The sequence below is a fragment of the Stenella coeruleoalba genome (genome assembly GCF_951394435.1).
Source record: "Stenella coeruleoalba genome assembly, chromosome: 19".
In the NCBI taxonomy this organism is placed as follows: domain Eukaryota; kingdom Metazoa; phylum Chordata; class Mammalia; order Artiodactyla; family Delphinidae; genus Stenella; species Stenella coeruleoalba.
In genome coordinates this window covers 9,458,268-9,481,400 of record NC_137165.1, presented here as the reverse complement: position 1 = coordinate 9,481,400, position 23,133 = coordinate 9,458,268, and the positions used below count along the sequence as shown (strand labels likewise).

At 57.3% G+C, this 23,133-nt stretch overlaps 2 protein-coding genes across 3 annotated transcripts; one reads left to right on the top strand and one right to left on the bottom strand.

Moving 5' to 3' along the window:
• Positions 1 to 4,855: 4,855 nt before the first annotated feature.
• TMEM256 (transmembrane protein 256) lies at positions 4,856 to 7,075 on the bottom strand. The gene is made up of 4 exons (XM_079904671.1): positions 6,950 to 7,075; positions 6,617 to 6,648; positions 6,280 to 6,360; positions 4,856 to 6,182 (listed from the first exon to the last, which is right to left on the bottom strand). The coding sequence occupies exons 1-4, from the start codon at positions 7,032 to 7,034 to the stop codon at positions 6,039 to 6,041; spliced, it is 342 nt and encodes a 113-aa protein (XP_079760797.1). The 5' UTR covers positions 7,035 to 7,075; the 3' UTR covers positions 4,856 to 6,038.
• A 4,167-nt stretch (positions 7,076 to 11,242) lies between these two features.
• On the top strand, positions 11,243 to 23,131 carry NLGN2 (neuroligin 2; the record flags this gene model as incomplete). 2 transcript variants are annotated; one of them, XM_079906008.1, is made up of 7 exons in its annotated part: positions 11,243 to 11,699; positions 15,204 to 15,254; positions 17,379 to 17,528; positions 17,702 to 17,887; positions 18,010 to 18,202; positions 18,568 to 19,164; positions 19,965 to 23,131. In XM_079906008.1, 7 exons carry the CDS (start codon positions 11,243 to 11,245, stop codon positions 20,836 to 20,838), a joined length of 2,508 nt encoding a protein of 835 aa, XP_079762134.1. In that variant the 3' UTR covers positions 20,839 to 23,131. The 2 variants fall into 2 exon arrangements, with proteins under 2 accessions (XP_079762134.1, XP_079762135.1); XM_079906009.1 differs by lacking the exon at positions 15,204 to 15,254 and having other exon boundaries at positions 11,367 to 11,699.
• Between the last annotated feature and the right edge of the window lie 2 nt (positions 23,132 to 23,133).

Genomic DNA, 23,133 nt, shown 5'->3' with positions numbered 1-23,133 from the left:
TCTCCTGCGGCGCCGGGACTTCAGGCCACCCGCTTCACGGTTTGGCGGGCGTCCCCGCCCTTTCCGCTCGGATGCAGAAGCCCAGAGATGAAGCTCGCCTGCGAGGGTAGCCGGGTGAGCCCTAGCCCTGCGACTCCCGCCAGGCCTGCGGGCGCAGAGTGGTCAGTGCCCCTTGGTGGGAACGAGGGCCGCTTGCGCGGCTCGGGAGCCCAGGCTCCTCCTCCCGAGGGCGGTTCGGGCCTCGCTGACGCAGCGGAACACCCTGCACACTCACCCATTGGCTTCTAGGACTGACTCCTGGCTCCCCTTCTGCCTCCCTGGGGCAACCTTGCTAGTCTCCTTTCCCTGACGTAGCAGTGACCCACACAGACCCGTTGCAATTATAGTACTTCCTTCAGGCGCCCCCAGCCACACGGGGGATAGACTGCCAGACAGTGTCAGTAACGAGTGGGCGTGAGGTGAGGCACAGGGGGGCCAGAGAAGACAGCGCGGTCCGCAGGAAAGCCTTCTCCCAACAAGAATCGCTTCTTTCGCTTTGTTTGAGTCCTGAGCCCAGGCCCGCAGGTGAGAGGAAGTCCTGCGCCTTGGGGGCCTATAGGCTGAGCGGCAAGAGATGAGTTCAGAGTCCGGCCCACGTGCACAGAGGGCCTTGTGGGAGCTGCGCTTTGGCCCCCAGGGCAGTGGGGAGCCCACTGAAAGATTTTCAGTCAGAGGGAGAAGGTCAGATGTTTTAGGAAAACCATTTAACCTGTATGGTGGAGACCAACAGAGGCCCCCAGGCTGGGTTGGCAGTAGTCTGGGGGAGAGGATGGTTGTGATAGTGTGGACAGAAGTGGCAGATTTTGGAGATATTTAGACAATAATATGGAACTTGTTTGGGAAGTGAGATGTGGAGGTGAGGAGTCCAGGATGACCTCAGGTGCCTGTCTGGTGACCAGGCAGATGGAGGTCTCACCCATCAAGATGCACATGGGGAGAAGCAGGTTTGGCGGCTCCTTTGTCCCTATGTCCATGTTCCTCTGCGCTGGTCCTACAGCTTCAGTCATCATCTTCAAACCCAAATGCTGGACCTCTCCCCTGGTATCCCTTAGTGCCCCAGATTCTACCTGGCCCAAACCACGTGCCAGCCTCCACCAAAACACAGACATACAGAAGTTCAGTTATTCAACAGAGATTTAATGAGCCCCTACTATATGTCAGACAGGTAATAGAAATATTTAGCAGTTTTTAAAAATTCCCAGTCTCCTGGGGTTTACATTTTAGTGAGGAAGAGACAGACAAGATACTTAAAATACATCAGAAGTCAGACGGTGACAAGTGCTATAAAGAAAAATAGAGCAGGATAAGAAGGACAGAGAATGGTGGACAAGAGTTGCAATTTTATAGGGGGAAGACTAGAAAGTGATGGCTGAGCAAAGACCTAAAGGAGGTCAAGGATTAAGCCATGCAGACTTCTGGGTGAAGAGTTTTTCAGACAGAGGGAACAAGGGCAGAGGCCCTGAGGTAGAAGTGTGCCTTGTTTGTTCAGTGAACCAAAAGGCCAGTGTGGCTGGAATGGAATGAATGAGGGGGAGGAAAGAGAGATCACAGGAGGCCAGATCACATACAGCCCTGTAGACCATTGGCTTCTACTCTGAGTGGAATGGAAAGTGTTGGCCAGAGAAGAGATATGAGATTTACATACTGAGACAGTGTTCCTCAACCCTGGCCACAAGTTCGAATCATCTGGGGTGCTGTAAAAATACCTCTAGCTGGGCCCCACTTCATAGCAATTACATTAGAATATCTGGGGTGAGGTGCAGACATAGGAACTTTTTGAGAATTCCCTGGTAGATTTTAAATTGCAGCTAAGGCTGAGGGTGACAGTGTTAGAAGGATTTCTCTCTGTCTCTTTCTCAGGCGGCTTTGTCCGGAGTAGGCTGTAGGTAGGCAAGGGCAGAGGGAAGTTCTTTCAGAAAGCTAGATGAGATTTGCAGGTGGCGTGGACCAGCTGCCAGAGTGGTAGCAATGGAGGTGGTGAGAAATGGTCAGTTTCCAGTTATGTATTTGAGCCAACAGGACTTGATGATGGCTTGGATATAGAATGTGAGGAAAAGGGAAGTCAAAGTTGACTCAGGCTTGGCCCAGGAGACCCTTCACTCTTACTGCTTTGTCATTTCCTGCCTGCCCACTCCATCCTGAGCTCCAGGCACTCCAGTTCTCCTCGACTTGTTACCAGTATAATCTTGTCCGTTTTTCTGGTGAACTATGCATGCTGAAAACCCAGCAAATGCGCCAAAGTCTTACCAGTCTCCTAAGGCAAACAAGCCCACCTCAGTATCTACTTGTAACACTGAACACATTGTGTCAAATTATTTTTTAAAGGGTCTGTCTCCACTGCTGAAATCTGAGTTTCTTGGTATGTACAAGAAGGAAAAAGCTCAGCTTTGGAAACTGGACAGAAGAGAGTTTGAATCACAGCTTCCCCAGGTCCTGGCTGTATGATACAGAAGAAGTTGCTTCACCTCTCTTAGCTTCACTTTCCACTGACTTGCAGGACTGTTGAGAAGACTGGTAACAATGTGCAGCAATAATAGGGACCAATTACCACGTGGTCCTTATTTATCTTGGTTTTCCAAGAGTCTGACCCACAGGGAGGATCAAAGCAAAGGTATTAGGGATATATTACATGGACGGTGGCCATGCCAAATGTCAGGGTTTCCTCCAGCTGGAGGTTCCCTGTGCTCCAGATGCTGCCTGAGATGAAGGGTGGATGGAAATGCAACAAGGGCACTGCACTGGGAAGTAGGAGCCTGGGGATCCAGTGTCGGCTCTGCCACTGGCACTCTGGACCACTCTGGAGGTCCCCCTGAGGCCTTTTACTCTATTTTATTTTATTTTGGCCGCACTGTGCGGCTCGTAGGATCTTAGTTCCCCAACCAGGGATTGAACCCAGGCCCACAGCAGTGAACTCGCAGAGCCCTAACCACTGGACTGCCAGGGAATTCCCCTCTTTATTTAATTTTTTTTTTAATTATTTGGCTGCACTGGGTCTCGGTTGCGGCACGCAGGACCTTCATCCCAGCATGTGGGATCATTTTTCGTTGTGGCCTGTGGGCTCTTTAGTTGCGGCATGTGAACTCTCCGTTGCGCACATGGGGTCTAGTTCCCTGACCAGGGATCAAACCCGGGCCCCCTGCACTGGGAGCGTGGAGTCTTAGCCACTGAACCACCAGGGAAATCCCTCCCCTCATCTTTAAAATGAAGAGATATTGTGATCCTCTACTAATACACCTCAAGTGTATGCCTCCTCCCTGGATATAAATGCTTCAGTGGCTCCCCATTGCCCTCAGAAGGGTCCAACCTCTCAGCACAAGGCATTCCACCATTTGGCCCCGTCTGTCCTCATCTTTCACTACTGACCCTCTCATGATCTTCAAGCCAGCCACCAGCAATTCTTTCTGGTCTTGAAGGCACAGGGCTCTCTTGCCTCCAAGGCTCTTGCCTTGGTCTGGAACACGCCACTCTCCCTCATCACTTAACTCCTGCAGGTCTCCACTGAACACTGTACACTGCAGCTGCTACAGGGTCTGGAGCTTAGCCAGGACTAGGGTCGGAGATAAATTCTGGATTTAGAAATATGCAGATTGTAATTAAAGCTATGGGGCCAAATGAAATTACCTAGAAATCGTCTCACTCAGCTAAACGGTCTGCACTTTTTTGAATGCACACCGTCAGAAAAATTAAGTATGTACCCCTCAGTATACTATACAGATATGCACGTTTATAAAATATACACAAAAATAGAAATTTTAAAAGGTGAAATTAAAATATGTATACCTATGAGTTCTACTTTTTTTAAAATTAAAAATTGGAAACCATTGATTTAAATTGGGTATAGACAAGAAGCCGGCAGAGGAGCCACAGAGATAGGGAAGACCAGGAGAGTGGTGTCAGAGAAGGAACAGGATGTGTTCGAGGACAGTGTGGCCAACTGTGTCAAATGCTGCAGAGGCTGAAGAAGATGAGACTGAAAATCATCCACTGGGTCTGGCAACCAAGAGGTCATAGTGATTCATGGGGTCCTTCCAAGGGCATCTATGGGGAAGAGATGGGATAGAAGACTGACCAGAGTGGGTTGCAGAGTAAACTTGAGGCCAGATCTCTCTCCTGAGCTCAGACACCTCCCTGAGCTCCCCAACTACCTGCTTGGTGCCTCCACCTGGATGTCTCCCAGGCATTTCAGAAGCAACATGTCCAAAACTGACCTCCTGATCTGCCTCCCTCTAATCTGCCCCACCCTTCAGTATTTCTCATCTAAGTAACAGCACCTCCATCCAACCCGGTGCGTAAACCAGAAATCTCCCTCTCATTCACCCCTTCTGAATTGAACATTTTTACCACCTCTTCCACCCTCGGCCAAGCCACCGTCACCATCTCACACCTGGACCTCTTTAGTGGCCTCCTGGCTGGTTTCCCTATTGCCATCCTTGCTGTCCTCTGATTGGTTCTCCAGATCTTTTAAACACATAAATCAGATCCTAGCACTCTCTCACTTTAAACCTTTCAATGACTTAACCGTTGCGCTGCAAATAAATTCTGAGCACCTCACCACACCACACGTCAGCCACGCTGCTTCTGCTCTTTCTCCAACACGCCCAGTTCTCTCCTGCCTCAGGGATTTCAAACTGCTCCATTTCGGCCTGTTTGCCAGGTATTCTTTCTGCCAAAAACACACTTCCCCTCCACTCTGCGCATGGTTAGTTCCAGCTTCAACAGGACCTCCTCTGCGAGGCCTTCCCATCTAAAGGGGCACACCCTCCACTGCCCCATCGTTCCAGCCCCCCTGTTCTTTTCTTTCAAGCACATAGCATACCTCACAGTGATATATTTGTGTTTAGTTGTTTAAGGTCTGTTTCCTATACCAGATGGGAAACCCCACGAGGGAAACATGGTGTCTGTCTCGTGCATGGTTCAATTTCCTTGTAACATGTGTCTGTCTGACACGTGACCAACACTTGATGAGAACTGGTTTAATAAAAATTGCCCACTAAATACCCTCCAGTTCTCTGCTGTAGGTGCTACTCCAGCCCACCTTGCCACCTTTTCTCATTCCTCTCCCGCCTAAGTCAGAAACTCATCCCACACCGAGGACTCGGGTGGCCCCATACACCTCCCCTCCCACCTCTGTCTCTGTTCACTGTTTCAGCCACACAACAGAGCTCTTTTAAGAATCATCTCAAGCACTGTGAAGCATTTTCTGACCCCCAATACATGATGTTCTGTCCCTGCTTTGAACCCCAAAGTATTTTGTAACTAATGACACCTCATCCCGCCTTGCCTTAACCCTGACTTCTACAGTAAGGGGCTGCTCAAAAAACCGTCTACCCGGATACCAAGGGGGAAAGGGGTGGGGTGGGAGGAATTGGGAGACTGGGATGGACACATATACATTATTGATACTATGTATAAAATAGACAACTGATGGGAACATACTGTAGGGCACAGGGAACCCTACCTAATGCACCATGGTAACCTAAATGGGAGGGAAGTCCAAACGGGAGGGGATATCTGTATGTGTATAGCTGATTAATTTTGTTGTGCAGTGGAGGCTAACACAACATTGTAAAGCAACCATACTCCAATAAAAAATTAAAAAAGGAAAGAAAACCCACTACCCTACAGAAATCTAGTATTAATGCTAGTGAGCATCAGAACCACAAGATGAGCTTATTAGAATACAGATTGCCAGGCCCTGAAGAGGGCTTTGGTAAGAATCTGCATTATTTCAAGCATTCTTTATGACTCTAATGTCCACCAGTTTAAGAACCTCATAACAAGTTAACTTGAAGTGAACCCTGACTCTCCACCCAGGCCCAAGTCTCGCTGATTCGGTCTTAGGAAAGGGAAGGAGTTCAAAGGTTGACAATCCCTACCCTTCCTCCTTTAAGAGGTTAAGATGAACAAAGACTCCAAAGTTCTTTATTTGCCTTTCTCTTTTAATCCCCTCCCTGCTCCACTTCTAAAAGGAAGTACCCAGAAATTAAACACAAGGAAGCTCAAAGAGCCAAGGCAAGCCAGCCCAAGAGTAGCAGGCTCCCTCCCACAGGGGCCAAAGTCTGGACGCTGGGGTCTCCACTCAGAGCCTGGTAGTAAAACGTGGTGCAGAATAAGGTAGTTCCAGAAGCTAGCAGTAACCCGGCCTGAAGGAGATACAAGGCGGAACGCAGGCCAGTAAGAACAGGGCAGGCTAGAGGGAGTGGGGGGGGCTTGGTCAGGGTTAGGGGTGGGAGGAATTACCCAGAGGGGCTTTCTGCACAGGGGCACCCCTAACAGGGCCAGGCTGTGTAAGAAGTGGTGTTTGTTGGTCTTGTCAAAGAGCTGTAAGAAAAGGAGAAATGGGGGGACTTCCTAAGCAACGAAGGATCCCGAGGGGACACAACGGACAAGAGTTCGTCCTTCAACCCCACCTCTCAAGTCCCAGCTTGCCCCTCCCTCAGGCACCCAGGCCTCAAGAGTTGCATACCTTGCCGCTACAAAGGCCCGCGCCCCGTCCCTCCCCTACTTCCCTCAGGGACCCCAGACTTTTTGCCCTCATAGGCCCCGAAGCCGAGGAGCCCAAGGGCAGTTACTTCACCTCCTTCCCGTAGGCATCCGGAAACTGGGCTCCTGTGGAAAGGAGAAGCAAAGGTTACCAGTCCTAGCGCCAACCTCGACCGCCCCCACTCCCAAGGGGACCCAGGTGGACGCAGGAGAGAAAGGGCGCCCCCAGTAGGCTTCTAATTGGTGGAAACACGCATTGGGCAGTTCTGGGAACCAACTGGGCCGGGCTGAGGGACTTTAAAAGGTTTAGGGATCCGCGGGTCGTCTGGTCTATGGGAGGGCCGACACTTCCCATAGACTCCGCCTCTGCACCAGACCCTAAAGATCGCCCCCAACACAATCCCAGCTCCGTCCCCAGCCTCCTGACCGTGCGCCCCGTAGGAGGCCAAGCCTAAGGCCCCAGCTCCAGACAAGGCGCCCAGGCGGCGGAAAGCAGCCCCCAGACCAGCCATGGCAGTGGACGGTCACGCGCCGGACGAACACCGCCTGGGCCACCCAAGAGGCCAGCCAATCCCGATCTCCCATGCAAATAAAGTCCACATGTGCCCAATCCGGTCCGTGTTCATTTCAGCGTCCAGGTCCTCACCCGGGTACTTGGGCCTTTGTAAAACCTCTGTGGAGTGGCGAAGACTTCTGGCGGGCGGAGAAACCAGAACCAATTAGGAGCGGAGGAGCGGAGCAGTGGAGGCGGGGCTGGGGGGCGGGACTAGAGGATTTGCGTCACGGATTGGCCCACTTTCCAAGTTGGTAGCCTCTTTTAACACCTCGCCCCCCCCCCACCTCCGGCCAATTTCCAAAGATCCCGGTCCCCTTGCAAAGTTCCGCCCCTTTCCCCACAAGCTCCTCCTTTTCAGCTTTAAACCAGACCCACTCCCAAAAAGAGGCGGCCTCACGGATAGCCAAGCCCCACCCACCACCGTTAAACCCTGCCCACTACCCAAATGGCCCCTCCTCCAGAACCGAAGGCTCCGCCTTCATACGATGTCCCGCCCCTTAGAGTTCACCCCCTCCTTCCTTCCCCACCCCCCGCACTAACTGCGAGAACCCGGAGGGTGGGAGATAACGGTGTGTGTGTGGGGTGTCTCCACCCTGCCCTGCTGGCCTGCTTCGTCCATCCGTCGGTCTGTCCACTCCCGTCCCCTTCCACCTTCTCCAATCCCCCCCACACTCTGGAGGGCGGGCGGGCAGGCGGGTGCGAACGAGGGGTGTGCGCCGCTCTCTCGGCAGGGGGCGGGGGAGGCGGCCGCGCGGTGACGCGCGGGGCTGCTGCGGCTGCTCAGCCGGCGGATCATCACTCTCTGGCTGGGATGGACGCGGGGCGGGCGGGCCCTGGCGCGCGGGGCCAGGAGTCCGGGCCTCCCGGCTGCTGAGCGTTGCCCGAAGCCTACCCCTTACCTCCGCTTTCCCTCCTAGGATCTGTGCCGACCCCCGCCCCGGGGCTCCAGACTCGGCTCCCGCCCTCCTCTGACTCCCCGGACCTCCCCCTCCCGCCCGCCCTCGGGATCGACTAGATCCCTCCCCCTCCCTGAGGATTCCGGCTGGATCCCTGCCCCTGCACCGCGGATCTTGCGCTCCCGGGTTTTGGCCCCCTGGGGATTGCCGTGGACTCCTCCTCCCGTACCCGATCCCTCAGGATCCTCCGCCTGTACCGCCTTTTGGTCCCTCGAAGCCAGCCCACGGAGCCAGTGGATTCCCAATCCAGCCCTGTCCCGTTGCCTCCTCCTCCCTCCGCCGTCCCCACTGCGGGGTTCCCTGTTCTTGGGCTCCTCCTGACCCCATCCCCTACCTCTCCTTTCCCCGGGGATCGACTGGATCCCGGCCCCGCCCCCGGGGGCTGGGGCGATCTCCCTCCCCCGCCGGGTGAGGCGCTGCGGGCGGGGGCTGGGCCTGCGGGGCCGCGGGGGCTCAGAGGCCGCCGCCCCCCTCCCGAAGCCCGTCCGCCCCCTACTCAGAGCCCTGGATGGAGGCACCACGGCCCCAGGGCTGAGCCAGGTAGGAGCTAAGCCGGGCCGGGTGGAGGGGGCTGCGTGGCGGTCCATTGGGGTCTCCCTCTCCCCATCTCTCTCCCTGCGCCTGGTTTCCCCCAGCCTGCTCTGTCTGCGTGTCTCCGCCTAGGGATGCTCTCGCCGTGTCTCTGCGTCTCGGTCTCTTTGTCTCTGCCTCTCTCCAGCCCATGAATGATCCTTTGAATGGGCCCACAGACCCCGTGTGTTCCCATCTCCCCCTCCCCCTCCTTCTCCCCTTCCCGGCCAAGCCATTTTCCCCACTGCAGGAAGAAGCGGGGGGGCTATGGCCTGAGCCCCCGTCCCTCAACTCTCCCTGACCGGGGGAGTCAGGCCTGGGCAGGAATGGAGCGAACAAGGCAGAGGGATGGGGGGGGGGGCAAGATGTGGCAGACAGAGATGAGGAGAGCAGGGGAGAGAAAATGGGGAGACAGAAATAGGGAAAGAGAGAGAGAAATAGAAGGGGATTGAGAGAGAAATTTGGGGAAGGGATTTGAAGGAGACAGAAAAATGAGAAACACCAAAGAGGAAGGTGTAGAAGAGAGATGAAAGAAGACTGAGGGGCGAGAGACTGAAGGCAAGAGCTGGAGCAAGCTGGAAGAGGCCGTGGAAAGCTGCTCTGAGGGAGCGCTATGGAGAGGAGAGAGATGGGGGGGGGGCTCCAGTGGGAGGGAGGAAGGGAGAGAAGCTGGCAGGGAGGAGGCCAGGGGCCCAAAGTACCTTAAGGGAGGTGGGTGACAGAGGCAGACCTTGTTCGCGGGAGGCGGAGGGGGTGGGTGGGGGAGGGGCGGCAAGGCCATGGAAGCAGAGTCCAGCCTGGCATAGGCAGAGGAGAACCTAGAGGAGCCAGCCCCAAGCCCCCTCCAGGTGATGGGGGAACAGGAGCTTAAGAGGGCCTGAAGAAAGGGAGGGCATGACTGGGTGTGTGTGGTAAGGATTCCTGTGTCCTCATCTCTGGAATAAACTGACACCTGCAGAGAGCCAACCGCGGGCTGGTGCCTGGCTCTGAAAACCCCGCGTCAGCAAACAGCTCTGGCGGCTGTGGGGGGGACGGGGGGGCTTGCTGAGATGACCCGGGTGTCTGCCCCTTCAGTCTGATCTGTTCCCTTGTCCTGCTCCTGCTGCCCTGAGCACCCAGGCATCAAGGCAGCAACTGTGGGGGCTGGCAAGGGGAAGGGGAGGTGAATAGCTGGGATGGGATGAGAAGAGGCCAAGGTTTGTCCCCAGGGCATGGGTCAGAATGCCATGCATAGAAGAAGAGGTGTCTGGGGTTCAAGGCTGTTCAAGACTGTGGGAGGGGAGCCATTGGTGGGTGCACCTGATTCTCCTTAAAGCCACCTCAGCACCCCTTCTCCCCAGCCAGAGGCCTGGTCACTAGGGCTAGTTCTGACTGGCCAACAAGGGGCAAGAGGCAGCTCTTTTAGGGTTCTCTAGGCCCCTAGTCTCCAGCTCCCCTCAACACATATACTTCTCCCTCTATGCGAAGGCTGGGGGAAACTCTAGCATTCTGACTCATGTCTCTGCTCTCCTCCTCATGCCCTGAATGGACCCCATAACCAACCCAGCCCCTTCCCGTCTTCCTCCAGACCCCCACCCCCACCCCCACTCCAGGGTTAAAGCTGCAGCCCGTTGCCGAGGTAGCATTGCGGGGCAGCATCCTGTCGCCCGGCAACCGGCTGCAGAATCACGCACCTGTCCCCGGATTTGCCCCTCCAGCATCCCCTCCCCATCCTCTCCCTGCCTCAAGGCACCTTAACTTCTGAGGGGAGAAATGGAGAGGCCCTGGGGTGCAGGGGTCTCCCCCACTACACAAATCCTTCTAGAATGAGATGTTGAAGGGAGGGTAAGGTGCTGGGCTTGTGCAGTCCCAAGAAAGACCCAAGTCTGGCCTGGGGTGGGAGTTCAGTGCCATGAAATTACAGCTCAGGAGTGATTAACACGTATAAACAAACCCACCACTTCCTGCTAATTAATGACTTGGTATTTTTATTTTCTCTTCCTTGTCTGTCTCATCCCTCCCAGGGAGGTGGGAACTGGGACTCCTGAGTCCCTGAGGAGAACATGCCTGGGAGGGATAAACAGCTGGAAGGGGAAGTACTGGGTCTGGGGAGCTGACCCTCCTTCCCCTCTGGTGGTCCTAGACGTTTAACACATCTGGACCTCACCCCAGCCTCAGACTTTTCTATCTGGGTCCCTGCTGAGGGGAGGGGGTGGCTGGGGTGGGGGGGGAGGTGTCAAGGGGCCAGAGGATGGAAGAAGGGGGACAACTTGGTCTGAATTCCGAGTCACTAACCACCTGTCTCTTCTGTTTCCCCATTCCTGTCTGTCTGCCCCGTCCAATTTCCCTTCCCTTCTTGCACCTCTTCTCTGTATTTTTCTGTCCGTCCGTCTGTCTGTCCCTCCTCCCCGCAGGTTGGGCCTGCCTTCACCTTCTCCCACTTCCTTCCCCTTCCCCACCCCTCGCCCCCTCCATGGAGAGGAACAGACCCCTTCTCTGTCCCGTCTAACCCAGGTCCCTCCCCACCCCCCTCCTCCCTCCCTTTCCCCCGCCCCCTCCTCCCTCCTGGGGCGAGGGGGGCCTCCCTCCCTCTCCCCCCCCTTCTCTCTCTCTCCGAGGGGGGGGGTCCCGGGGAGGGAGGGGGGGTCCCCCGATCAGCATGTGGCTCCTGGCGCTGTGTCTGGTGGGGCTGGCGGGGGCTCAGCGGGGGGGAGGGGGTCCCGGCGGCGGCGCCCCGGGCGGCCCGGGCCTGGGTCTTGGCAGCCTCGGGGAGGAGCGCTTCCCAGTGGTGAACACGGCCTACGGGCGAGTGCGCGGCGTGCGGCGCGAGCTCAACAACGAGATCCTGGGCCCGGTCGTGCAGTTCCTGGGCGTGCCCTACGCCACGCCCCCCCTGGGCGCCCGCCGCTTCCAGCCGCCTGAGGCCCCCGCCTCCTGGCCCGGCGTGCGCAACGCCACCACCCTGCCGCCCGCCTGCCCGCAGAACCTGCACGGGGCGCTGCCCGCCATCATGCTACCCGTGTGGTTCACCGACAACCTGGAGGCGGCCGCCACCTACGTGCAGAACCAGAGCGAGGACTGCCTGTACCTCAACCTCTACGTGCCCACCGAGGACGGTAAGGGCGCGGGCCCCGGGCCGGGCCCCCGGTGGACACAGCCCACAGACATCCATGCACACCCTCAGGCGCCGGCAGGCCCCGGGCCGGGAGCTGGGCCTTCGCCGGGGCCGTGAGGGGCAGTGCGTCCCTGCGGGCTCTGCGTGCCCTCCCAGGGTGGTACGGGTCCCTGCCAGGCAGTCCTAGGAACGAATCCCACAGTCAGCCCAGAAGCTCTTTGTGCACCCAGAGAGCCGATGGCAAGGGCAGCAGGACTAGGCTGGGCCTACCCACCCTCTGCCCACAGAGGCACACACAGAGGGGACACTGAGGGCGGTCAGGTGGTGGAGGCATCCATCATCAGCTGCGTAGACAGCCACTCCGGCTCTGCCCCATCTCCTGCGCCCAGGCCTGGGCTTGTCCTCAGCCACTGCCCACTTGAGCTCCACCTCCACCTCAAGGACAGCAAAGACTCCTTCTCCCCAGGCCAGCATGGGCAGACGTCCTTCTGTCACATGCAGGGCCCCTCACCTGAGCTGAGTGCCTCTTCCCCAGGATGCTCTGTCCCCTGATCGCTATACACTCCCGAAGGCTCAGGGAAGCTCCTTGCCAAGGGCCCCTCCACTCACAGCACAGCCCTCCCATCCCCAACAGAACACCTTCCCCGGGGCTCCGAGCTGGCTCTTCTTGACAATGAACTCTCTAGTTCACTGCGGCAGTGCTCTAGTCCCCAGCAGCAGTTTCCCACCGGACAGTTCCCCCCAGCCAGCCTCCAGCACATCGAGCCCAACCAGTGTCAGTACCTTCCAGCAGCCCATGGCAGAGGGTAATCAGCAGGCCTGCAGCCACCCCGACAGACCATCCTCACAAAGAGCGCCCACGTTATCCTTCCTCCTCCCCGTGTCACCACTCCGAAACCCCGACACACACAGAGACCATCCACTCTGATAACACCCGCCACAGGCCGTTTTCCAACAACTTTACATATAGGCTTGGTATCCAGGAACCCCACTGTACACCCTACACACCCAACACCCACACATCATGAACTCAAGTCCCACTACAAGACCAGGAATTTCAAATACTCAACACTCAGGTCAGGTACCCAACCGACCGGCACACTGACCTTGTGCTCTAGAATCCCACATATCAAAATTCCCAGCACCTTCACACAGCACGGACGCCAGCACTTCTCTGGAATTGTGTACCCTGTCACCCGTGTAGACCTGTGCTCCTCAGTGTCTCTGGGTATAGATCATGTGCCCTAGTAACACCCATACACAGACCTTTACCCCAGTAACCCTGCAGCTGGACCACGTGCTCCAACAGGCTACTCACACCACGGTCCCCTATGTTCTCAACACCTCTCAGACATTGCTTACCCCAGCTCCTGCCTAGAGGTCATCAGTATCATACCTCAGGCTGTGACAGCACAGGTGGCAACCCTACACCCTACTCACAGATCAAGTACTCCAACACCTCGCTCCCTGCACCCGGAGGACATGCCAATCACAGAACACCTCATGCACCTCAACACCATCACTACCCCTCCCCGTATAAGCCACGCCTCCTAGCCACCCATACACACAATGCACGGAAGTTTCTGCCCCAATCCTGTTCAGATTCCAAGCACTCTGATAGACCACTTACCCTAATACATTCCACACATCCTCCCCAATATCCCAACACCCTCTGCCTCAGAGCCGTCCACTCTACCTTCCCTTGCCCTCTCATGGACCACCTACCTACCCCAGCGCCCTCCTACCAGTGAATTATTCACCCTAGTGCCTCCAATAGGCCACCCATCTCAATGCTCTCCACTCGTGGACTCTCCACCCACATCTTCAGGTAGAAAGCTGTCCCGCCTGCAAAGCCCCGCTCAGTGGGCTATTGTCTCGTCACCCCTCATGTGAAACATTCACCCAGCACTTCCCACTAATGGACTGTCCACCCCAGCACCTTCACACAAACTGCCCACCCTGCCCCCACCCCACCCATGCCCACACCTTCTGTATTTTTAACCATCGCTTATTGCAGACCTGCTTGGGGCCTGACACATTCAGGTGATCTCACTGAATCTTCACACCAGCTCTGAGAGGAAGACATTGACTCAGGCACACACACACACACACACACACACACACACACACACACTCATACACACACATCATATTCTCACGCGCACACACGCCCTGCTGACTTCATCCCCATCCCCATCCCTATCCTGTCAGAGAAGAAAAGGCCCTGATCCTAATGGGTCCCCGTGGGGCCATCACCACCAGTTGGGAGAAGCCTTGCGGAGGCTGGCCTCAGCCTTACTGACCCATCCCTCCTCATGCTGGTCCCCAGGCCACGGAGGAGAAATTGATCAGCCTGGGGGAACCCCTCAGGTCTCTGGGTTCCAGCTCTCCCTTGACTAATCTCGCAATCTGAAAGAAGCCTCGAGCCAAACTCTGAGCCCAGTCTGAGGCCTTTCCTTGACGGGGCACACCTTGCACCTCCCCGCGCCTCCTGGCACCTTCTGTGTCGGGCTGGCTCAGGGCACTGTGTTTCCTATTCCCTATTTGTGGACTGAACCCCCAATTGGGGAGGGGGGCTTTTGGCATTAGAGCAGGGGTTGGTGGGGGGCTGGCGCCCCTGGTGGGGAGTTCACCATCTGTGGGGGAGGAGAGCAGGCCTGGGTAAGGGATGAGGGTGGGGAGGGGGGTCAGAGGGAAGAGGTGGAGTGGAGGGCAAGACCTGATGACCCCTTTCCCTGCTTCACCCCACAGTAGGGAGATGGGGTGAGAAGTCAGGCTTGTGAGTGCGGATGGAAGAGAAATGCTGGCTGGTGAGAGGCTGGGAGGTGGGCAGGCATCCCTCGCTGACCTCCCCCCTGCCGGCCAGTGGAGAGCTGAGGGCTTCCAGGGGCTGTGAGCTGTGGGGACGGGCTGCCCCACCCCCATCCTACCCTCTGCCCTCCAGATGGGTCCAGAGGGAAGCAGAGTCCTTTCTGCTGGAACCCCTCCTCTCTACAGCCTAGGGGAGTGGGCAGGTGCTTGGCTGGTCCTGAAGAGGGCCTGCGTGAGTGGTGGCGCCCCTCCCCGGGCGGGACACAGCTGGCCTTGGGCTCCCAGGCTCCCTGGTTGGCTTCCCCTCCCCTCCCACCCACCCCACCTCTAACACCGTTTCATTTCCAGCAATTAGCAAACACTTGGACAAGCCAAATCCTTTCCAGCCAAATCAATATGTCTTAAGACAGGCCTCAGCCCACTCAGGCACCCCACCCCCCCAAAACCAGCCTTTTCTTTGGGGCATGACTTTTTCCGGGGAGGGGAACAAAATTTGGGTTGTAGAAACGTTTTTCTCTTTTCTTGGTTTCTTTTTCTTGAAAACAAATTTTGCTTTTTTTGGCTTATTTTTTCTGCCCTTCACCCTCCCCTTTTCTGCTTTCTCTCCTCCCCTCCCCATCCACCACCTCCCCTCGACCCCCATCTTTCCCCACAAAATTGTCCTTTTTTCTCTGTTTTGTGTTCCCGGTCTTAGGTCCGCTCACAAAAAAACGTGACGAGGCGACGCTCAATCCGCCAGACACAGGTAGATTTAAAAATCCCGCTGCTGCATGTGGTTGCTGATAAGAGGACGTTCTCGGCCCCGCCCCCTAACTAAATGCCCTCACAGCCCTCAAGGCCCCTCAGTCGTTTTCCCAACTAAAAACGAAAAAGAAAAGAAAAGAAAAATTTGTAATAATTGGAAAAAAGAATTACGAAAACTTCAAACGAAATTTGAACAATGTTGGACCCACTAGAAAACCGGCAAGAAAAGCTTAAACATGGTGAAAATAAAGTGCAAAAAGAAATTGGAATGTCAGAAAAAAAACAAAAACCAAAAAAACACCAAAGAATTGGATAAAATGTTTAGTTTGACAGACATTTGGACTGTTTTGAAACTTGTGAAATATAACATTTGAAAAAACAATTTTAATTTGGAGCAAAATAACATTTGAAAAAAACAAATTTAAGTTGGCAAATTGATGACACAGTCGAGACAGCAGAGACCTGCTACAGTTTCCAAAACAAAGCCTGTCCGATGCAGAAAACGCACATTTGAAGCAAATTAAAGAATTTGGACATTTTTGAAAACAGGGCCCAATATCTTGAAGTTTCACCACAAAATTTTGAAAAAGTGCAAAGAACTTTTTTCTTTTTTTCTTTTTTTCCAAAAACGGATCTTTTTCGGTTTCTTGGTTTTTTGGGGTTTTTTTCTTTTCTTGTTGAATCTGCCCCGAGAGCTTCTTGTTTTTTGGTTGTTGTTTTTTTCTTTCTTTCTTCTTTCTTGATCCTGTTTTTTGTTGTTGGTTTTGAATTCTTCTCGCCCCAGCCCCCCTTCCTGCTCCTCCCCTTTCTGACTCCCCCTCCCCCCTCGCTGGGAGTGGAGGTGCTGGGTGGGGAGGAGCGGGGAGGAGTGAGGACATTTAGGACAGGACCTCGGAGGGAAGGAGACCAGCCTGAACTGTTGGAAGGCCACTGGAGGTTCAGGAACAAAGGGAAGAATAGGATTGGGGGAGGACACAGAGAGGGCACTGCCCACCTAGGAGCTCCTGGCCAAAGTCAGGTGGAAGGAGGTGTCATAGAAGGTCCTAAGAGACAGGAGGCAGGAAGCTGTCTGTGGGGGGATGGAGGGGAGTGTCTCAGTGACCTGTTGGTTGACCTTCTGCCAGGAGGGAAGTTCCTAGCGGCATGAGGGAGGCGGGCAGAGGCACTGGGGACCAGCTGTGCTGGCGTCACCCCAGGCCTGGATCTTATTTGCCCGAGTGCCCAGGCTGGTCAGAGATTGCAGGTGTCAAGAAAGAGGAGGGCCTGGAGACCAGGGGTGACGCCAGCACAGGCACTGTGGCTGCATCGTGGAGGAGCTGCAGGGGCAGGGACCCCGGCAAGCCCTCTCAGACTCCCACCCTCTTCCAGAATTAGTTACCCCTCAAGGGGCCTTCTACATATGGGAGTGATCATGGGATCCTTTGGGGACATGGCAAGAGAAAGATCCAGAGCTCAGGACTTAGGCCAGTTTGGGGGGTCCGAGACTAGAGCTGCACCCTGGCTTCATTAGGCAGGCTCTTTCCCACCCTGCCGCCTCCTGCCACAGTAATTAGGCTGGGGGTTGCCATGGTAACTGGGGAGGTGACCTAGAAAGGAATTAGGGCGGGGAGGAGACCAAGCCCCCAGGGACCCTAGGGCCTGGCACCCCCTCACCCACAGACCAGGCTACCATGTGGAGCTGAGGCCCACGGCCTGAGTCGAAGGAAACGCCAGGACCCTCCCAGGATCTCTAGCTCCAGTGGCAGCCTTGGGAGCTCGCTCTTCCTAGGAGCAGGAAGGAGATTTGCTGTGTGTGTGTGGGGAGGGGTTCCCCTGGGTCCAGCAGATGCCCTGAGGAGGGCCAGCCCCCAGCCCTGCCTCTGCTAGGCTTCTTGGAAGGTCTGCCAGGCATGGGGAGAAGTGCTGTAGGGCACACCGGCAGGAGGTGGGGAGGGATCTTCTGCCAGGGCTAGCTGGGGAGGGAGGGAGGGGAATCCGGTCTTGCCCCCCAGGGATGGGAGTGACATGTCCCCTGAGCTCAGGGCTGGAACTCAGCAGGCCTGGGAGCTGGGCGGTGCTGCTTCTGGTCTGACTGTGTCCTTGTCCCCCACCCCCCGGCCCACCTACCCGCCCCCTCCCCTCGCAGATATCCGGGACTCCGGGAAGAAGCCGGTGATGCTGTTTCTGCATGGCGGCTCCTACATGGAGGGCACCGGGAACATGTTCGATGGCTCTGTCCTGGCCGCCTACGGCAACGTCATTGTAGCCACACTCAACTACCGGCTTGGGGTGCTCGGTGAGGGTGGGCAGCCAACTCTAGGGGCTGGAGTCTGGGAGGAGGGCCTGCCGGCAGGGTTCCTCTAAACCCAGCAGAAGCAGAATGGCTTCTGGGCTGGACTGAGCTGCCCAGAAAGAGGGCAAGGGTGCTGTGACACCCCCAGGAAGCCCCCTTTCTTCCTCTACCCCCAGGTTTTCTCAGCACTGGTGACCAGGCTGCAAAAGGCAACTATGGGCTCCTGGACCAGATCCAGGCCCTGCGCTGGCTCAGTGAGAACATTGCCCACTTTGGGGGCGACCCCGAGCGCATCACCATCTTCGGATCTGGAGCAGGGGCCTCCTGTGTCAACCTTCTGATCCTCTCCCACCATTCGGAAGGTACCAGCCACCTCCTCAGCCTGTCCCTCCTGTCCCCTTTCTCACACCCCCGACCCCACCAGGTCCCCCTTCTCCTCCCTCAGGCTGTTACAGCCCAGCCTAAAGCCTGCCTGTCCCACCAGGGCTGTTCCAGAAGGCCATCGCCCAGAGTGGCACTGCCATCTCTAGCTGGTCTGTCAACTACCAGCCGCTCAAGTACACGCGGCTGCTGGCGGCCAAGGTGGGCTGTGACCGGGAGGACAGCGCCGAGGCCGTGGAGTGTCTGCGCCGGAAGCCTTCTCGGGAGTTGGTGGACCAGGACGTGCAGCCCGCCCGGTATGGGGGTGGGAGAGGGCCAGGTCTAGGCCTCCATTCTCCTTGCTGGTTCCAAGGAGGTTGAGGGTGAGAGGTGCCCGCAGGCCACAAGCATTCCATTTAGCCAGGAGAGGTGGGCTTCAAGGCCCTCCCGGGGCCCTGCCTTCTCCCAGAAGCCTTCCCTAGGCGGAGGTGCCCAAACAGAGCCAGTGTGCACGAGGCTCCATGAAGTGCTTGAGGGAGGACTTCCCGAGAGGCCAAGTACCCTGAAGGGCTCAGAAGGTTTTAACTAGGGGAGAGGGGTCTTCTGAGCAGAGGACTCAGCAGGCTGTGAGCTGAGAGGAGGCCGGTGAACAGGTGATGTGACCTTGACCCCTTCTCCCCAGCTACCATATCGCCTTTGGGCCCGTGGTGGACGGTGACGTAGTCCCCGATGACCCTGAGATCCTCATGCAGCAGGGAGAATTCCTCAACTACGACATGCTCATCGGTGTCAACCAGGGAGAGGGCCTCAAGTTCGTGGAGGACTCGGCGGAGAGCGAGGACGGCGTGTCCGCCAGCGCCTTCGACTTCACCGTCTCCAACTTTGTGGACAACCTGTATGGCTACCCGGAGGGCAAGGATGTGCTGCGGGAGACCATCAAGTTTATGTACACGGACTGGGCCGACAGGGACAATGGCGAAATGCGGCGCAAGACCCTGCTGGCGCTCTTTACCGACCACCAGTGGGTGGCACCGGCTGTGGCCACCGCCAAGTTGCACGCTGACTACCAGTCCCCTGTCTACTTTTACACCTTCTACCACCACTGCCAGGCTGAGGGCCGGCCCGAGTGGGCAGATGCAGCGCACGGGGATGAGCTGCCCTACGTCTTTGGTGTGCCCATGGTGGGCGCCACCGACCTCTTCCCCTGCAACTTCTCCAAGAATGATGTCATGCTCAGCGCCGTGGTCATGACCTACTGGACCAACTTCGCCAAGACCGGGTGAGGGCCAGAGGGGCTGGGTCGGGCATCTCTGCGGGTCAGGGCACACACCCCCTCCATCCTCAGCCCCTTCTCTCCCTCTCCTTCACACGGCCATCATTCCTCCATCAAGGCACTCTTGCCTTCTCGACTCAGACACCTGCCGGACAGCTCTTCTGTGTGTGTTGAAGACTCAGAAGAGTTGGACAGAGAGGTCCCTGTCTTTTCTGGGGGGCGGGCTCACTTGGTGCCTTTGGCTCCGTGTCTGTCTCTCCTTCCCTCCCTTGCCCACCCAGCTCTCTCCTTCTCCTCCCAGAGCTCGGCCCGCTGTCTGAGTGCTCCCATCTGTGTGTCTGAGTGTGTGTGAGGGTTTGTGTCTGTCTGTCTATTGCTGTCTCTGCCTCTCTCTCTTGAAATCTATTGATATCTCTGCTTGCTTTGATCTGGTTACTCTGTACTCGCTGGTTTCCCCCTGGCTGTCTCTCATGTCCTTTTGTGTCTCTGTTTCCATATGTCTCTATCTCATTCAGTCTCAGACTCTGCCTCTGTCACTGGTGGTCTGTCTCTGCCCTCTCTGCCCCTCTGTCCTCATCTCAGACTGTCTCTGGCAGTCTGGCTTCATCCCTATTTGTCTGTCTGTCCGTCCGTCTCTGGCAGTTTCTCTGTCTCTTCGTGTCCGTCTCTGTCTCTCTTCCCGTCTCCCCAGCTCTCTGCATCTCTGTCCATCTCTCTCCCCATTCCTCCCATAGCATGCCCCCACCCCCGCCTTTCATGGGAGCCTCACCCTTACTCCTCCTTTCCCTGCCCCCCTGTGTCCACAGCGACCCCAACCAGCCGGTGCCACAGGACACCAAGTTTATCCACACCAAGCCCAACCGCTTCGAGGAGGTGGTGTGGAGCAAGTTCAACAGCAAGGAGAAGCAGTACCTGCACATCGGCTTGAAGCCGCGCGTGCGCGACAACTACCGCGCCAACAAGGTGGCTTTCTGGCTGGAGCTCGTGCCGCACCTGCACAACCTGCACACGGAGCTCTTCACCACCACCACGCGCCTCCCTCCCTACGCCACGCGCTGGCCGCCGCGCCCGCCCCCTGGTGCCCCGGGCACTCGCCGCCCGCCGCCTCCGGCCACCCTGCCGCCCGAGCCCGAGCCCGAGCCGGGCCCCCGGGCCTACGACCGCTTCCCCGGGGACTCCCGAGACTACTCCACGGAGCTCAGCGTCACCGTGGCCGTGGGCGCCTCCCTCCTCTTCCTCAACATCCTTGCCTTCGCCGCCCTCTACTACAAGCGGGACCGGCGGCAGGAGCTGCGGTGCAGGCGGCTCAGCCCCCCCGGCGGCTCGGGCTCCGGCGTGCCCGGCGGGGGCCCCCTGCTCCCTGCGGCCGGCCGTGAGCTGCCACCCGAGGAGGAGCTGGTGTCGCTGCAGCTGAAGCGGGGCGGGGGCGTCGGGGCGGACCCTGCGGAGGCCCTGCGCCCCGCCTGCCCGCCCGACTACACCCTGGCCCTGCGCCGGGCGCCGGACGATGTGCCTCTCTTGGCCCCCGGGGCCCTGACCCTGCTGCCCAGCGGCCTGGGGCCACCCCCTCCCCCGCCGCCCCCCTCCCTCCATCCCTTTGGGCCCTTCCCCCCACCTCCCCCCACCGCTACCAGCCACAACAACACGCTCCCCCATCCCCACTCCACCACTCGGGTATAGGGGGCGGCTCGGGGAGGCCCCCCTCCCCGGCCCTCCCGGCCCGCTCAGAAGGCAGGGAGGAGGACTTGGCGACAGGCTTTTGTCGTGTGGAGCTGTCACACGTCGAGGAGCTTTAGGTGGACGTGGGGTTCCTCGCCGGGATGTGTGCGCTTCTCCCGCGCGGAGTGGCCCGTTCTCTTCTCCGGACTTGGGCCTTTGAACAACTGGGGGGGTGTTTTTTCCCCTCCGTCGTCTGGACACCCGTCTTCGGTGTGTGGAGACGTGGAAGTATTTTCCCACGTGGAGGTGTGCTTTCTCACGAGGGGGTGTGTTTTCCCATGTGCAGGGTGAGGTTTTTTTTTGCCGCCCTGGACACATGTTGGCTCCCTCAAAGAATTTCTGTGGGGATTTGTGCCCCAGAATCCTGTTCCCTCATGCCTTCTCCCACCTTCTCCCTCCTCCCACCCCCTGGAGACCCTGGAAGTGGTGTGTTCACAAACAGCGACCCTTGGCCACCAGACGACGCAGGGTGGTGCCTGGGAAGTAGCGAGGAAATCACAGCCCCCCTGCCCTGCCCCCAGCCCTCCCGCCCCAGCGAAGCATGTGTATCCCCCGTGGCACAAGTGAGGTGAAGCACGGTCTCCCCCGGGCAGGCCTCGCCTTCCACAGATGACAGACGCACATTCCCTGCCGCGGGGAAGGGAGGAGATCCTGCATCCCTGTGCTGCCTGGGAACGTGTCTTCCCCTGGGTCCAGGATGCATTTCTGAGTGGAAACATGTTCTTGCATGTGGATGTATGTTTTCCCATGCAGACAGCCCCTTTCTCTCCAGCACTTCCCTGCATCTTAGGGCCGCAGGCCCAGCACTTACCTTCTCACAAGGGAGACTTGTGAGAAGGACAAGTGAAAGGACTTCAAACTGACAGAAGCTGAGGGGGAGGGACAAACCCTGAGGAGATGAACAGACCCTAAGCTCTGCCCTTCCTTCCCCTAGAGTTCGGGGGGTGGGGGGCTGCGTGGCACCTGCCACCCACAGAGGCCGTGCATGTTTGACCAAAGCCCTCACCGCGGTCTGAGGGCAGCCCTTCTTCCCTCAGTCCTCAGACCATCTCTCATCCGTGCCAAACTGGTGAGGTGGGTTTGAGGGGCGAAGACCCTCCAAAACGTGCCAAGGATTCCTCAGCCCTGGACCCGGGCAGGTAGGATACAGGAGAGGGGGAGGTGGCAGCTAAAGGGGTCCTGCCTGCGTCCCTCTTCTCGCCATGTCTCATCCCTCCCTCTCTGCCCCTGTTTTCCCTCTCCCCTTCGCCGTCCCCCTCTGAAGACATCCCTTCCTGGTCTCAAGCCAGCTTCTCCCCTCAGCTGCCCACCCCCTCCTTTGACCTGCCCCCTCTCCCCCAGGGCTGAAGGAAAGGAGCAGTGGAGGGGGGAGGGGAGGAGAGCAGGGAAGAAAGGCTTCCCCGGACAGGTTGGGGGAGAGAACGGGGTCAGCTGTACTGAGGAACAGATGGAGGGGACAGTGGGGGACGGCGCTTGGGCAGACACCAGCAGGAAGAATTTGATTTGAAAGGATGTGTGTAAGGTGACTGCCCAAAGAGAGACGGTTTTGGCCTCTGGGGAAAGTAACAATGTCGGGAAGGGTTTCAAGGAACACCAGCCGAGAAGGAGCCAATCCTCGTCTGCTGGCATTTTGTGGGTTCATTAGTGCCAAATTTGAATAGGGGGTGGAGTGCTGTCTTCCACTGACCCCCAAATCCCTGGTCTTGGCTCCCCAGAACTTTACCTCCTGACTGTCCCTTCTGCCCCCACCTCCACCCATGGAAACTTAGTTCTTTTCCCACCCCTTCCCCTGCCTGGTCTAGCTCCTTTCCAAACAGCCCTGCCTTCTAAATGCTAGGGACCTGGGCCCTGAACCCTGTAGACAGATGCCCCCCAAACTGGGGCATGGGAGGGGGGCTGGGGGACCCCATGATTCAGCCACGGACTCCAATGCCCAGCCCCTGTCCCCAGAACAATTCCTTGACAATCCCATGTCCCCACCCTAACCCTTCGCGGCTCTGTACACATTTTTAAACCTGGCAAAAGATGAAGAGAATATTGTAAATATAAAAGTTTAACTGTTGGTTTTGCCTGCTGTTGTGTTGGGAGGTAGGGGTGGGGCTCTAAAGAAACAAACCCTGGAGAAGTGACTCTGCCAGTGAGGGAGAAGGAGGGGGTCCGAGCCCACAGCCCTTTCCAGTGAACAGCTCTGAGGTCAGAGAGAAAGGGGGAGTGGGTGCTGGGGTGAGGTGGTCATTGGTAATGGGGTTGTTCGGG